This window comes from Pezoporus occidentalis, unplaced genomic scaffold, assembly GCF_034315485.1.
Source record: "Pezoporus occidentalis ecotype Australia unplaced genomic scaffold, CSIRO_AGI_Poc_V1 ctg44, whole genome shotgun sequence".
NCBI lineage: Eukaryota > Metazoa > Chordata > Aves > Psittaciformes > Psittacidae > Pezoporus > Pezoporus occidentalis.
Window position 1 is genome coordinate 987676 of NW_026915769.1, and position 17455 is coordinate 1005130.

At 41.7% G+C, this 17455-nt stretch overlaps 1 protein-coding gene across 1 annotated transcript; it reads left to right on the forward strand.

Moving 5' to 3' along the window:
* The first annotated feature begins 139 nt into the window (after positions 1 to 139).
* On the forward strand, positions 140 to 12399 carry FGFR1OP2 (FGFR1 oncogene partner 2). Its single transcript, XM_062634816.1, has 6 exons — positions 140 to 253; positions 3760 to 3896; positions 5066 to 5183; positions 6075 to 6217; positions 8852 to 8965; positions 9729 to 12399. The coding sequence occupies exons 1-6, from the start codon at positions 250 to 252 to the stop codon at positions 9864 to 9866; spliced, it is 654 nt and encodes a 217-aa protein (XP_062490800.1). The 5' UTR covers positions 140 to 249; the 3' UTR covers positions 9867 to 12399.
* The last annotated feature ends 5056 nt before the right edge of the window (positions 12400 to 17455 follow it).

The following is a 17455-nucleotide window of genomic DNA, read 5'->3' on the forward strand; positions in this document are numbered from 1 at the left end:
ACTCGCCCCCCATCACGACCCCAGCCCCTGCGCCCGGCCGCGCGCCACTTCCCTCACGGCGCGGAGGAGGAGGAGGAGCCAAAGGGCGGCAGTCTCGCGAGGCGCAGGGAGCCCGCTCGCCGCCTCACGCCGGCCCAACCCCCTCTCCGCCTCAGCCGTCCGGCCCGCCGCCATTTGACAGCGGGGCGGGCCAGTCCGCGCCGGTCGGGGCTGCACCCCCGGCGCCGGGCGCTGCAGCAGCCGCCGGCCATGAGTGAGTGCTGATAAGCGGGGAAGGGGCGCTTGGGAGGGGGATGGTGGGTGTCGCCGGGCACTTAGGAGTTCAGTGGGCTGGTGTGGGGGTACACCGGGGGCCGTGATATCAAGACGGGCGCTAGGCGAGGGAGCCTTTGTCAGTCTTCTTGTGTCCGCCGTGTCGCGACAGTCCTGACTCCTGTGCCTTAGCGTTGGAGGCCTCGGCGGCCCACGCTCCCCGGTGCCGAGCGACGGGGTGCCCGCAGGTGTGCCCGGCGTGTGGCCGTGCGCCGCCCCGGCACCGTTTATGGTCCGGGCCTGTGTGTGCTTTGGGAGGCTCCTGTAGCGCGTTGCGCTGCGGGGCGCCGCGGTGAAGGCTCGGCTTTGTCCCGGAGAGTGCTCATGGGCATCTACACCCAGCCTGGAGCAAGTAGAAACCGTGGCGAGGTTCGGCCCTGCTGGACTGGTCACCGTGGAGAGGGGCGATCCAATGCACTAAGCTACTGGGAAAGGTAGTTTTCTGTAAGGATACAAAAAAAGCGACGGAAAACTAGAGGAAGGCAATAGCAGCGCAAAAATCTTTATTCTTTGCTGTTGGTTTGTTGCTTATTTTTTAAAGGGCGGCCAAATTTGATAATGAAAGCAATTAGGAAATAGCAGGAAGTGACAGGACATGAATATGCAGTACCAGTATTGCTATGCTGTTCTGAGTTGTTGCTCTTGCTACCTGTTGACCCTGTTGGTAAGATTGCAGCCTAACAAATCTCTTTGCAGCTGGGCATGTCTTGTAGGATAGAGGTCAGGAACCACCAAATTTAGCAGCTATATTCCTCATGCTCATTAAAAGAATAATATGCAATAAGAATTAATATAAGTCAATTATATTTGATTAATTGGGGGGTTTCCCCAAACGTCCAGGTTAGCTCACAGATTTGGATCTATTTTAGGATAAGACAAAAGATTTGTTTTCCACAGGCAGCCAGATGAGCAACTAGAGTGAATTCCAAGAATTAGGGCCAGTCTCTTGCGCACAGGAATAATGATCAAGATTTGGAGCCACTATGAATTACTATGATAGAAATAACGATTCTCCTTTCTGAAGTAAAAATCCTGCCTGAAAACAGGAGGTGGGCCTGCTGAACCTCCTGCATGGTTACAGTGGATTATCACTGTGGGTTCTGCACAGGGCACACATGTCTTCCCCAACTCACTCGCTGTGGAAAAGAATGCCAGTGGCTTTGCTGCAGACGGGTTTCTTTTCATCTCGTGTGGCTGGGTTGGGTCAAAATGAGTGCACAGGCATGTGCCCTGTGTTTAAAAATTTATGTTGGTGCATACAAATTATCAGAGGTGTTAACTGCATTGTAGTCTGAGTGCCAGATAGATTCCAAGCTCATGGAGAGGCTTTGTTTTATACTTGCTAGAGAATTCATGACCTGTGAATTGAGTTAAAGACTGCTCTTCAAATTCTCCTTAAATATGGATCTGATTAAATCAATTTCTGTAACAGCTTAGCCAGCTAGTGTGGAAGGTCATCTTTTGCCTGTGATGTTTTTGTAGTCCAGTGAGAATCTGAGACCAGAACTGGGAGGAGAAATGAGGAGCAAGAAAAGCACATCCTTGAAAACGATGCAGTATGATTCCTTTCCACATAATATTTAAAATAGCTAAACCAGATAGAATAAATGTGATAACACATCAGTCTGCTGAAGAACTTGATACCTCAACTACATACACACATCATATGGAAATTAAAATGAAAACTCTAGTTTGTAAACAGGAAGGATTTAACATTATGAATGTCTAATAGGAAACTTGTACATGACGAAATACTGATGGTTTTGATAACACATGGATCACAGCAAACACAGGTTGAAACCGTTGTGCTCTGTGCATACAGGAAGCTCACTTGCTGAAGCTCCTTTATCAGCAAACAAGTCTCAACCTTTCTGTGATGGCATGGTCTGTGAAAGACCCTTCTCTAGTTCACAGAAAAAGTGAAGTAAATGCTTTTGTGTTACATGTCCTCCTCAGAGCTAGTGAAATTACCCAATTAAAATGTTGAAAGGTTAGACCTTGCAGGATATTCTGGGTGCCTGAGAGCTCTTCAGAGAGAACTTTCCATACCCTGCTCCTGTCTTGCTCAGTTTTCCCCCACCTTAGTGCATGAGGACTGGTTATTCCTACTGTTTGTAAATCTTTTGAGGGGAATGGTGGCATTTCTGGGGTTTGAAATACCCTTACTTGTACTACCTACTCAGGACAGTGGGAAAAGCTCAGGTGAGGAAAATGGGAGGGTTTCCTCAGGCTTGCGTAAAATGATTTACAAAGGTGCCTAAGAGAGTTAGAAAATCAATGTGGAGCAATTTTTTCTTCTCTGTAGCTAAGGAAAGGCTCATTAACCTTTTATGCTTAAAAACATCCCTCCTTTACCAAGCGGCCTGGCTAAGGAATGGATTTAGTTGATTCTTTCAGTACCTTGGGAAGTTTCCTGAAACAAATCTTGAGTCTTGTATCAGTAAGGACCATAACTAGTAAACCTCTGTCATTGCTCTCTGATTGCTCAAGAGCAGTTCAAGAAGTTTAAGCAGTTTTCCTTTTTAGTAGAAAAAGGACCAGTTTTCTTGAAAGAAAACAAAAACTTAGGTTGAAAATCTCAGTCTTGAAACTTGGTCTGTCAAGCGGGAGCATGACAAAATTCAGTGTAAAGGCCAGTAGTTTGGAAATGCTGGTATACACAAGTGTTTTGCAAGTTTAGCAATTCTAACTATAGGTAATTTCTGCTAGCTACTGCAATTAGAAGGCTGGTATTTTAGCTGTGCAGTCAGCTCTTTTTCTTAGCTGAGTTGCTGTCTTTATCCTGCTGAAAACTTTACAGTTCCATTCCATGCAGTGAAACATGATGTTTGTGTTCTTTTTACAGACATGAAGAAGACATGAGCCTTTAGGTTTCTGTTTATGACCGAAGTATCTATTCTGTCAGTTTGAGCTCTTCTTTCTCTGCTGATTTAATGCGTCAAAATCTTCCAGTCCACTTTAGACCTTTAGCATTGTCTTTTGTGCAGGAGTTCTGCTTCTTAAATATCTTGAAGTACATCTGACTGGTAGGAGGGCACATTAAAAAAAAATAGGTAGTACTGAAAACTGAAATAGTTTTGTAATCATTTTTTTTCTCTGCTACTTACAGAAGAACATGCATATATGCTCTTGCATATGTTCAATAGTTTTACTTTGGCATTTGGTATGCTAATACTCTCCTCAAAACATAAAGTTTACTTTCATTTCCTTGCTCTGATATGTGGTCTCAACAGCAGTTAAAAAGGAGGAAAAGAAAAGGAAGACTTTAGTGTGTACTTGAGGCATAATTTCTTCCTACTCATAAAATACTACAAAATGGATGTTTCTGAGGCAAAGGTTTATTCAGCTGCTTTAGTCTAGAAATATATGTCTATATTTCACATAGATAGCTGTTCACTGTTTAGCAAACAGGTGGTGGTGTGAAAATAACATGTTTCTAATCTTCAGAAATGAGTTGCACAATCGAAAAAGCCTTAGCAGATGCGAAAGCACTGGTGGAACGGCTGAGGGAGCATGACAATGCAGCAGAAGCTCTGATTGAACAGACTACAGCTCTTAACAAACGGGTTGAAGCAATGAAACAGGTTTGTTTTCCAACTTTTGTTTCCTCCCTTAAGAGAGCCACATGGAAACACATAGTTTAAGATAATTTTTATGTGCTACTGTACAGTGTAAAACTAGTGTGTTATTTGATTAATCCTTTAACACTATCATATTTTCATTAGAGGTGTGACTATAATCTAAAAATAGGTTGTTTATATATTTAGTTCAATCCTGTGAAGAAGTTTTCTGTAACTCTACCTTAAATATTGAAACTGGCATTTATTTGAAGAACACTGTTAGAAATTCAATTGGTATCTTACAAACCCATTGTATGGTGGCTTGTGTTTTGCTCTGCTGTGAAACTACTTGTTTTATTAATTACAACATGCACATATAATCGTGCAGAGGCCCAGTCATGCTTTCTTCTGTTCAGAATACTTTTAACCTATCACTGCCTCCTTTTGTTTCAAATTAGCTTCTTAGGCTTTTTTTTTTTTTGCGATCAGTTCCATTCTGATGTTAGCTATTCAAGGCAGGTCATTAGATTTTTCACCAGAAAACTCCTGGAAAAACATAAAGGTGTCTAATGACTTTCCATATGAGAGTTCATCCTGTCATTTTAATAGACCACAGGATGTGTTAATGGGCCTATAAAGTAATAAAATCCTGTATGTGCTTCATCCCTGTAAAACCAGTCATGCAGAGGCTTCATGACTTCAAACTGAGCGCATTAAACTTACCCATTTGTTGAGAGCCAGGATCCACAGACCTGAGAGTTCAGGTCCACAGGACTTGTACCTATACAGCCTTGTGGTTTAAGGTATTGGGAAGCCACAGTAAATATCTAGAGGTTAATACCTCGTGGATTTCTTTACCGTATGTATATCAGTTTTAAATTACTTGATGGTGAGCTTGACCTGCATTAATTGAGGGTTAACTAATGCCCACTGCACACATCTAAGGTATGAAACTTGTGTGAAACAAAGGTGATACTTTTGTGTCTCTAAAGGGCAGTATGCTAGCGATACCTCCAGAAGGGTTTCTGTTTGTTTGTTTAACACTATTATTTAGAACCAAGCATTATCTTACAAGTTACAGACTTTGACTGACAATAGAACTGCTCCTTTGTGATTTGCTGATTAATGCTTGCCTTTGGTTACTCAAATATGTTGTGGCTGGTTTGTTTTGGTTTTGTTTTTCCAATAACTAGTACCAAGAAGAAATTCAAGAGCTTAATGAAGTAGCAAGACATCGTCCTCGGTCTACGTTAGTGATGGGTATCCAACAAGAAAACAGGCAGATTAGGGAACTGCAACAGGAAAATAAAGGTAAAATGATACTCTGTCGTTTTCAAGTTCCAACCTGCACCACTGGAATCGGTGACACTTTCACCACTGCTCTGTTCTCAAAAAAACTGCTGTTGAAGTTTTTCTTCTAGTCTTAATTTGTCAGTTTAACTGATTATAACACAATCTAATAAAAAGTTCTAATGTCCAGCCACTGGAACTATGATTGACAGAAAGTGAGAGTTGTGGAAAATTACTTTTTCAGTCCTTATCTAATGTTTAGCACAAGTGAGATAAATAGAACTTAATTCTGCAATAAAGGTATCTATTTGGATATGTGTTTCCCACTGCTAAAAATAACCAATTTAGGAGCAGTCAGGAGAAGTTGTAGGGTAAGCACGGTAGCACAATTCCTTCTGGAATTCTGTACTCTAGGAATTAACTGTTCTTCCTGGAATACCATTCTTCCTGGAATACCAACAGTTATATTCAGCAAAGATTTCAATGATCTTGATTTGTATGAATCTCATCTTATCTTGAGCGTTTGTCCTTTGACTTAGTATATTTTGAACACGAGCATTTTTTAACTCTTATTTGCCAGATTAAAACAGATCTGTAACTTCTTTCTAGCTTTTGTACAGTGTTGCTTATAGTGGCTAGAGTAAAGCTGCTCAGCTACACTCAACATGGCTTATGTCACCTAAAGGGATTGGGTATGAAGTTGTATTAACAAAAGACGTCTGTTTCTGACAAGAATTTTCCCAGGGCAGTCACCACTGAAGACATCTGCAGAGCCTACACAGATTTTATGGTGCAAGGAGAGGGAGCACTTCATTAAGGGCTTATTTCAGTTTTCTTAAGCTGAAGTGCTTTTGTATTTTGTTTTAGTTCTTCTCTGTTAAGCTCTAACTGAAATGAAAATTATTTTGGTAGAACTGCGCACATCTCTTGAAGAACACCAGTCTGCTCTGGAACTCATAATGAGCAAGTACAGAGAACAGATGTTTAGGTTGCTAATGGCGAGCAAAAAGGATGATCCAAGTATAATAATGAAGTTAAAAGAGCAGCATTCCAAGGTAATAACTTAATCGTTTAGTTGTGGTTTATTTTTCCTTTGTTTTTCTTGGGTAATACTTCAGTTAGTTTGTAGTGGATCAGTTAATTTGTCTCAGGTTTTGTATCAATGTACTACCAAGTCCTAATTTTTCTAGTCCAGTCCATGAAACATGATCAGGAACTTGATCAGTCAAGTCAACCTTACTGGCTTCTCATTTATTTAAGCTTTCAAAAAGTAGCATTTCATTACTGTATCTACTTCTTTTGTTTTGCTTCAGTCTTTAAGGCAACCACCTTATTATACTTCCACAGAACACAGAACTTAGTAATTCAGACATTTAGACTGGTGTCCTTTAACTTCCCCTTCTTGGTATGCTTGTGCAGTGCAACAAATAAGCTTAGTGAAGGTTTGGCCAAGGATATTCTAGGACACCTGACCCAAACTGACCAAAGAGGTATTCCATACCACAGCACGTCATGCCCAGGATGTAACTGGGAGTTAGCCGGAAGGGCTGGGGGACTGCAGGGTTGGAGGAGGTATCGAGCTTGGTCGGGCTGGGGGGGGCGAGTTATCAGTCGGCTGGTGGTGAGATGATGTATTCTCTTCCCTTGTTATTTCCTTGATCATTATTATCATTGGTGGTAGCAGTAGTGATTTGTGTTATACCTTAGTTACTAAACTGTTCTTATCTCAACCTGTGGGAGTTGCATTCTTTTCGGTTCTCCTCTCCGTCCCTCCGAGAGCAGGGGGACAACGAATTACCACTTCTCTTGCTTGTGACTCCAACAAATAATTAGTAAACCTGAGATATTTAAAGGCCCTTTTGAATGGTGAGTAACTGAACATACACTTCTTTCCTGCTTCAACCCTTGTTTCGGTACTGATCAGGATTGCTGAGTAGAATCTAGGGCAGCCTGAGGTGCTTAAAGGGTGATGGAAGTTGCTGGTGAAAGGTTGCTGCCTTTTATGGCTTTTGAAAACTAGAAAAGCAAAGTGTTGTTAAGCAGTATTTTTGTAAACTATTGTGAATGAGGTATGTGGCAAACAGAAAGGAGAGAAATGCAAAAAGTGTTCGTAGATGTTTGAGGCTATCTTTGTAAAGAAACACTTTCATTGTATTCTTTGGCTGTAAGCATTTAAGTTTTGCACATGTGCTTTCCAGAGTAGAACTCTACACATTTGTTTTAGCATCTGGTCTAACACTAGTGACCTCGGAATAGGTCCTGAATCATATTGATCAACAGACCATGTAAGCTGGCAAAGTAGGAAGCAGGGAGGACAGTAGTCAGTATATCTAAAACCCACTACCTCCTTCCCAGCCCTTCTGAAGGGTACATCCTCACTAACTCGTTCTTTACCACTGATCACAGCTTCAAGGTAAATTTAGGTTTTTGATGGGAAAAAAAAAAAAAAGTCTCTTATGATCACCTTCAGTGGCAACTGAGAAGAAAATAAAGATTTACAGCAAGTTCTACCCCCATCCCTCCCCCTTCCTCTCCTCTGCTCTGAGTGGGTGTTTAATAAGTAAACAGCTGAACAACAGTGTTAGCAATTGAGGTGCCAGAGAGGAAAGGATGGAAAGGGCTGATGTTTCTTCTAGTAAAGTATATTTGGGTCACATCAAGTTTATGATTCCAAGTGAGGCAGTTCTTTATGATAGCTTAATCGTTTCTGATAGCTTAAAGGCAAGCTGATCATCTGCTAGATGGGTGGACCTCCATTCAAATTCGTAATTTAAAGGTGGGATTTAACTTTAGTCTATACTGTTCCTTGTTTCAGTCTACTGTTCTGCTTTTCCCAATATTAGTTAGTAGCTGTGGTGAATTTTGTCCAAAGGTCAGGTCAGACACAAATAGGCTGGCATGATAGGTGGTCAGTGAAAACAAATATTTTAATGGTGTTTCCAAAAGCTTTTATTTTTCACTGCCTTTTCCTCAACTTGTTCTTTATTCAAACTCTACTGTCATAGAATCACAGAATGGTTTGGGTTGGAAACGACCTTAAAGGCCATCTAGTTCCAACCCTTCTGCTTATGGGCAGGGACACCTTCCACTAGACCAGGTTGCTCCAAGCCCCATCCAACCTGGCCTTGATCGCTGTCAGCGGTGGGGCAGCCATAGCTTCTCTGGGCAACCTGTGCCAGTGCCTCAGCACCCTCACAGAACTCCTAATCTAAATCTCCCCTCTGTCAGTTTAAAGCCATTCTCCCTTGTCCTATCCCTACGTGCACTTGTAAAAAGCCCCTCTCCAAGATTTCTTGTAGTCCCCCTTTAGGTACTGGAAGACCATTATATAAGGTCTCCCCTGAGCCTTCTCTTCTCCAGGCTGAACAAGCCCAACTCTCTCAGCCTGTCTTCATGGCAGAGGTGCTCCAGCCCTCTGAGCATCTTTGTGACCTCCTCTGTATTTGCTCCCAGCAGTTCCATGTCCTTTTAATGTTTGGGACCTCACAGCTGAACGCAGTACTTCAGGTGGAGTCTCACAACAGCAGAGCAGAGGGGCAGAATCACCTTGCTTGACCTGCTGGTTACACTCCTTTTGATGCAGCCCAGCACATGGTTGTTTTCAGGGCTGCAAATACGCACTGCTGGATCATGTTGAGCTTCTTATCAACCAACACCCACTGTCATTGTTTACTTTTTTTATGTTGTAGGAGCTGCAAGTACATGTGGACCAAATTACAGAAATGGCGGCAGTAATGAGGAAAGCCATTGAAATTGATGAAAAGCATGGTTGTAAAGAGCAGGAACGAATCCTTCAGCTGGAGGTAAGTACAAAATCAAAACTGCCTTGCCAAGAGCAAGGCAGTAAATATTAACACAGTTGTTTCTGTTCGGTTACTCTATCTCCTATGAGTTACTTTATCAGTCACTCACACTGCTATTTTGTTGCACTTTCCTTGTTGGAGGGCTGGAGTGCTGTTTTCCCCTCTGTCCTCTCCTCAAGTCTTGCATAGTGATACCAGTCACTGATGTCTGATGATGAAGAATATACATATTGGCTTAAGCTTTCTCTTTTTTTGAAGTCTCTAGGAATGTAACCAAAAGCTAGGAAATAATACAGATTCATCCTGATGAGACACTAGGGTGCAAATAATAATATCCACACCTTTGGCTTTTAAATATGATTAGTTTTTTAGTAATAATTTTGTGCCTTTGGGGAGATCCTCAGTTGCTTAGCATTGGAGGAGCCACAGTTTTGCTCTTTGATTAAGTGCTAGCAAAGCAGTTAATTATGGGACAGTGTGTGTGGAAAGAACAATGTTACTTTTAAATGTAACTTAGTTACTCTTTTCTTACCTATCTTTGTGTTTTGAGGTTTTTTTTTTAATGCTTAATGCCCATTCAAGAGAGCAAGAGAGTCGGAAACCTAAAGTTCTCAGTTTTAAAAAGTAACATAGCACCACCTGACTGCATATCAGTATTTTAATCCTTTTACATATGTTTGGAGTAGAGGGGAGGTTGTTAATGGAGTTATCTTGACTTCTTTCTGGAGTTCTCTTAAATACCTTTTTCTTTCTCTGGTTACAGCAGGAAAACAAAGGCCTGAGAGAAATTCTTCAAATAACCAGAGAATCATTTCTGAACCTCAAGAAAGAAGATGCATCAGAGAGCACATCTCTGTCAGGATTAGTAACAAGCAGCGATTTGAGCCTGAGGAAAAGCTGAAGACTGTGGAAGCCCACAAGCTTCAATTGCACACTTTACAAACTGAGTATCAGGGGTCACTTGTCAAGCACTTGTTACTGAATAGGGCACCAGCAAGCTAATGCATCTTAAACTCCAGTTTAGTGGCTTTTATACTGTGTAAGACAAATTACAATTGGTATTCTACAAAAGCCTTAGGGACAGACTTAATTGCCATAGATCTAACTTTCATAGGAAATGGATTCATGCACTTACCCCATTGGAAATTCTTTTTATATGACATCATTTTACAGATAAAAGACAAGATTTCACAGAATTTAGCTAAATTCTTGTTCATAAAAAGTTTCAGTGTGCCTGTTACATAATGAAGGTAAGCTTTAAAGTCTCATCGCTCGCTAAAAACTAGTAACTTCTGAATATGCTTTGTGCATGGTCCACATCATGTTTTTTTCCTTTTAATATGTTTTTAATAGATTCTCATGTTGCAACAAACCTGGTTAATGGAAAGGGTGCACAGGCAGCCTAAAACATAAGGATGTCTGTGATTTAGCCTGTTCAAATATAAGGTTGATTGTCCAAACAGAAGCCATGGTTTTGCTTTTCAATATTTCTTTGTTTAAATTGAACACAATTCTTTAAAAAATGTCTACTTAATTGTATTTTCAAAACATGAAAAGAGCTGCTCCTGCTTTGTTTGCTTCTGGAACACAGGTAGCACACTATAATTCTTCCTTAGGCTTTTACTTTTAAGAGAGAAAAGCAGGCTCAGTTCTCTAGAAGCAAGAAGCCACAGTAGTTCCATTTATTTCTTCTCGGATTGGGAAATGGCAATTTGAAAGCACCTGTGCAGCAGCAGCAGCATTTTTGCAATTAGTTGGCAGCCTGCAGTTAGTACTCTTCATTTTTCAATTTTAAGTACTAAATATTCATCAGGAAGGTTTTTAAGTAAGTTTGAGGTACGTGTATATTTGCACTAGGGAAAGTTTCACTATGCTATACTGACAAATAGACTGCTCCCTTCTAATCCTGCAATACTTGCAGAAGTGAAAAGGAATTAGCTTTTCTAGATCAAAGTGCAGCTGATGTTGTATGCAGATCTGATAGATGTGCTACGCAAGGTAGGCCTGTAGTAAAGAGATGCCAAAATAATTGATATTTGGCTTTTGTTTGTCTGACTATCCCTTCTTGGTCTAGGCAGCAAGAACACTCCTACTTTTGATGGATATCATCACTTTTTATCCAGCACATTAATTTATTCTTTCCTTGGAAAGCATACTCAATAGCAGCAGAGTGAAAGCTTTCAACCACAGACAACTGCAGATCTATAAATGCCACCTGCAGTTGAGTATTTTGGCTATTTAATACATCATGCAGCAAAGTAAGTTGAACCTCTATTCTGAAATCAACTGTTAATCAGATTTGTTTTTCAGTTGCAACAATGCAGAAAGAATTAAGCACCAAACACTTCGAAGTGTGTCATTTTCAAATGTAACTTCCCTTTGACTCAGTACAGCTTCCCTGGATTCAAGGTAAACTCACCCCAGCTCTCAGGGTGAACTTCCAGGGCCCAATAAACTCATTTATAGGGAACTTAATATTTTTGTTCTGTTGCTGCCCTGCTTCCCATAGTGCTTTTAAGAGCAAAAATGAAGTGGTGGCAAAGGAGTGTTTGGCAGAGAGAATAAATGCTGTTTTTCAATGAACCAATGCAGATGGGAAGAAATGCAGTTGAAAGGACACATAAATTCATGCTATCCCAATTTTCACAGCATTTTTTTAAAATAAGTTGAGGAATTGCTATTTGTCTTTCCAGAGCACCTCAGCTTGTTTCTAGGCTTAAGAATATAGTGAGGACTTTCATGTACATGGGAAAACAAAAAGTTTTAACCACTTCCAAACTTAACACCTGGTGGGAGTTGTTTGGGGAGCATTTGAGCTCAAGCACAGAACAGCCTTGTCTGCTATTAGCATCTATAAAGCCTTGCCAATGCTGCTCTCATTTAGATTTTGCATTCCTGCTGTAGCTTGCAAGCTGGTGACTTACCCTTTTTTTTCAATGGAGTATTTTGCTGTTGCAAACTCACAAAAAGTTTGGGGTTCATTTGATTAAGTGATTCCTTTTATAAATGTCTTTTCAGCCATTGACTGGTCTCAGACATTTATATCCATGTAATGCTGAATACTGTTTCCTGGCTGACACTCTGGTTTGCCTTTCAAGAACAGTCTCCAGCACTGTATAGCAGAGAGGGAGTGTTAGTCTGTGGCAGTTCTTAAGGTTGCTCTATTATGAAATAATGCTTGATTAGTGTTTATTTTTGTAAAGAAAAATGTGACTTAATTTATCTACTCCTAGTCTTCACATTTGATACTTCTCCCCTTTCATCCCCCTGACCTGATCACTTTAGGATTTTACAGAACCTTCACGGTGTGTGGAGTGACTATTTTTCATTGCATACCTGTTATTTTTGTAATGCAGATGGCTTGAAAAGAATTTATTGCTAGAATTGTGTACTGTACAGTAAACTTATTTTATGAATAAAGTTGACTGAAAACATGGATGTCTTCATGCTTAAAACAGGGTATTGAATCCACAGTGAGCCTTGGCCGTAACATGCAAGAAAAAGAATGTCTTTGCCATTGACTCAGCTGATCTTTATACTTCAGGGAAGGCAGGCCAAGTGTAGTGCTTTTATTCATGTGGCCATATAGCAAGAGAAGAATCCTCTGTATAGTCTTAACTTTCTCTCGAAAAGCAAGCAGTCTCTTCTACACAAGCAGTTATCCACCTTTCAAATGAACCACTGGCAGTGTTTACTAAGCAGTCCACTGGCTTTGATTTTTGGATCAAAACATTGGTGCAGACAGGATATAACAGCTGAGGGTTTTTCTTGAAGATTAAAAAGAACCCACTTTGGCACAGTTCAGACTCCAGCTTCTCTGTCATGTAAATGAGAACGTGAGTGGATTACATTCATAAGATGACAACATCATGTTTTCTCCACTTCCCCATGATTTCTCTGAAGAGAATCTTGTTTTCAGTATCACAGATTTGGTGTTTAAAACCAGGTAATAAATGTCATGCTAAATCATAAATACACGTAGTAGCTATTTTGCTGAGCTAAAACCAAGGGGCAGCTTGAAAATAAACTGGGCTGCTTCTTACAAGTAAAAAACTTAAAAAGCTAAAGCTATTTCAAACAAGAGCATTGGAGTAGAAGATTAGGTTCAAATACAGAACTGATGGCCCTGCTTTCATACAGAATTATGTTTACTAGGATCCCTTTGTAGGTACCAAGGTGCGAGTTACATTGGCTTTAAAAGTTTTCATGTTATTTTGCAAACATTAAGCATTAAAAGCACTTTTTCGATTAAGACTTTCTAAAGCTCCTGTTTGAGTGTAAAACATGCACTTTTTCTCTCTGGAGACACTGATATCCAAGTGTCTCATGCTGATAGGCAGTTAAATTGGCTGACAGAACAACTGTGCTGGTCACAGTATGACAGGTTGCATGCAATGACAGTGGAAGAATGAGACAGGAGAACTACGGAAATGATTAAGTCAGAAGTGAAGTTATGTGGTGGAGGAGTCAATTTTAACATGACACCTTTACCAACCTTTTTGACACCATGCTGTCGGCAACACTTAAGTTCTGGAAGCAGCATCTGCCATGAGAGACCAAAAGAAGAAAACGCAAGAGCCCAGCTGTAGGTGCTGGGAAGCTGCCAGCCCTCTGCACAACTGTCACAGGAGCAGTGGCTCAGAAGGAAGCCATTTAACACAGTGTGCAAACAAAACCACCTCATTGCTGTCCTAGAAAGATCCGCATGCTCTCCCACGCATACTGATCCCCAAACCAGCACCAAGGAACCAGCGCCTGTTATGACTGTTTAAAGTGGTCAGGTAGGTTCTCTATGATGTCAACAGAAGACCTCTTGCTAAACTTACCTTTCCAGAACCCCATGGTGTGCAGGGAGAACCACACGTGGCACACAGCTGTTTGACACCACATGCACATACCTGCTAAAGGTGTAGGTGACTCAGCCTCACCTTTTTGTGATGCAGTTGATTTTCATGCCGATGACAGTAGAACAGACTAAACAAAACTGCTCAGCTTCCACATGCTAAAGTGTGCTGCAAAATAAAACATGCTCTGTTTCAGTGACTGTATGAGAAAAGATACTGATGCTCCTGCTGCCTGCCAGCACCTTCCCTCCCTAGGCTTGCTCTGCTGCAGCAGTGCGCCTGTTGGAGCCAGTGTGGTCGCAGCTTTGTATTAGAGAACATCATGGAATCACAGGCTGGTTCAGGTCAGAAGGGACCTTAAAGACCATCTAGTTCCAATCTCCCTGCCATGGGCAGGGACACTTCCCACTAGACCAATAACCTCATTACTTCCCAAGTTTAGAAAAAGACTTCATCTGACATTTAGGAGAAAACCTTAAACAGCTGCTCAACGTGGAAGGAAACATTTCCCAGTTCCAGTCTTGAAAAAAAGTACATGCTGGCAACACTCCTCAGACACAAGCTAGAGAGCAGTGGCACAAGGGAGACAAGCTGCACTCCAGCTGCAGTTCCTGTCTGTTGCCCAAAGGTGAAGTTTTACCCTTTCCTAAAGAACAGCAGAATGAATTGTTTCCATATAGCATTGTAAACCTTAAAAAACATATTTGAGGACAGCTATTTCAGCAGTGAAAAGCATTACATAGATTTTCAGCAGTTGAGTTGTTGGAAGCCTGAACTACACAGCACCTGAATTGGTGCAGGGTGACCAGTGTCTTCGTTCTTCCAATACTACACTCAGGAACATAGTAAACAACTTCAATGAATCACCATCTGCAGCTCATTAAATTACTGGCTGGGCAAACAGCACCTGCCTCCTACGATATACTCCAGCCGTGGTTCTTTCTGCTTCCTGCATATGGCTTTCCCCCAAAGCATTCAGTATTGAGAGGTTAATCCAGCTTGTTTTGAGCTCATCAGACAACAACCTATCGTTACACCAGAAGGCTCTAAAGAAATGCAGAAAAGTGCAAGGAGTGCTTTTCCTGACAAGACAGGCTTGTGAAAAGCCAGTTCTGAAGCAGGCCGGCAAGTTGTACACAGCCACTCCCTCTCACCCCCAGAATGAGCTGATTTATTGCTGTGTTGTGAAGTTGTCCTCCCCCAGCATGCATAGAAGGCTAAAGCCTTGCACACGCCAACAGGAGACAGCTGTCTGCCTACAGACAAAGTCTGGTATAAACAAGCTTCTGGTTGAACAAGCAGAAAAGGTATTGGAGCTCTCATTTCTAGAGAAAAATAAAGCACCAAAGATGTGGGATGGGACAACCAGACCAAGTGAATATCAACTACAATTCAAATTAATAGGCAGGGATATATCCATGCACCTCAGCCACTGAGTCAGAACACAGACCTGGTGCTTAAAATGCTTGTCTTCCATAGGGTATTTACATACTGGAAGCTCCATGCTTCCCATCCTGACTGTTCACTGGCTAAACCAACCAGAAATCAAGGTTGTAATAAAGCCCCCCACAAGTCCCACCACAAAGATCACATGCAAACCTACATCACGCTGCTGCCAGCTCTTAAGGAAGAGAGATTGAAAGCTCCAAGGCTTAGTGAAAAATGCACATGTTGATTTTTCAGAAGTTTTCAAATAAAGGAGGACAAGGACAAGGCAAAGACAACGCCAGCATGAAAGCTGAAGAGCCTTGCAGGGGTGAGAAGCGCGAGTGAAAACACACAGAATGCAGGTGGTGGGAAGGCTGTTTTCACACATGTTCCAGGTTGAAGCAGTGGACAGATACAGAGGGGAACAAAGAAATCCTTGAAGCTTCATTTATCTCTTTTACTATTGCAAAGAAAAGCAAAGGCTGGGAAAGAGTAAGCTGGCACTAGTTCAGGGAAACAGGAAGATGTCATGGGTGAGCAATAGCTACAAGATCTTCAGTGCTGAAGGATGATTTTGGGGGCTTAACCCAGCCTGTTGCCTTGACACAACAAGCCAGAACATACACCTCACACTTCAGGGTTAGGAGCAGAAGTGTGCTGAGACAGTCCTCTAGAAATTAAAGAAATAAATACACCCTCCTGAAGAGTTACTGCTGTTTGTGACATTTAGTAACAGGATTTTGGTCCTCAAGCAGTTTTAAACTGAACCTTGCTTTATCCTCCTTTTAGTTTTCCAGTTGCTTGGGACAGTTTCATACAGTTTTGGCAACGGCAAAATGCCTCAGACACAGGAAAACAAGACCAGCTTGAAATCAAGGCACTGGGCAAGCTAGGCCGTGCTGCAGTCCCTCTGGTAGCAATACCAAAACTATGGCAGACAGTTACTGTACTTGACAGGACTGAGTTTGGGTTTCAGACTAGCACCCCACAAAGTTTGCATTCTGCTCAGGTTTCCCCAAGCCAGGCTTGCAGCCCCAAGTGGCAATGGTGTTAAGCCAACTCAACATTTTACTCAGAAGCCTCTATCACAGAGTTTTATATAACACCCAGCAGTTGGGCCCCCAAAATGGTTTGAGTTCTTTATAACCTGACACATGCAACATTCCTACCAACCAGTTAAGAAGATCTAATGACAACTACTAATACCTTTTCTTCTTACCAAGCATTAGCAGAGTAGACTGTTGGACTGGGAGCTCTACATCACGCTGTTCCTCCCCATAAGGAAAGCCACTTGCACAGGACACAACCGCCGAGACGACAAAGGAACGTTTATTCTGCGGGCCCCCTTCTATAATTTCCCATAACCTGCTCCCAAATCAGTTTGCCTTCCTCTTCACCAAAGTACATCCATGGAAAGCCTGAGCTGTTTCTACTTTCAGTCATACTTTCTGACCATTTGGAGAAGCAGACAGGCAAGCTGCCTGACATTTGTAGCGCTCCATGAAGCAGTAGTCAGGTTAGGTTTGTGGTTTTAAAGTGAGGAAGTAGAGACAAGAACAAAGGAAGATCTGTTTGTTTGAGAAGATCGGTGTCCTAGAGTTCACTTGTGCCATAGTTGTTTAACCGCTAGGAGAAATCAGCATAGGTGTGAGAGCAAAGGGAGGGGGAAAAGGGCTTCTCCTGCAGATTTGGAGCAGGACCGAAACACATGCAGATCTAGGAAAGCTCAACAAGGAGCTAAGACAAATACCACAATGTGATCATTGCACATTACTACAATGCACCAAAGACTGCAGAAGACTCATTGAAGTAAGTGTGCTGGAATCATCTTGGCAGAAGAATTCTCTACAGCAGCAGAAAATAGCCCAGAGCATAGTCCAGAAAGCTTGAGTTTACAGGAAGCTTCAAACCACTGCCTAGAAGGACACAGAGTACCCAGGAGCAGTAGATAGTATTATTTTAAGCTAGCAAAATTGCAAAGTAACTGTGCAAAATTTAGCACACCTAACACAGCAAGGCAGTAAATGCTTCCCATGAGAGACTTGGCACTCCAAAGAGAGGCATAGCAGGGTAGGATCCAGTTTTTATTTTGGAACTGCCTCAGAGGGTACATAAAGAGCAACTTGAAAATTATCCCTTCAAAACCCCAGTGGATCAGTTTGTGTATTCTGATTACCACTGTTACCTACTATGGCATACAGAATATGGAAGAAAATTC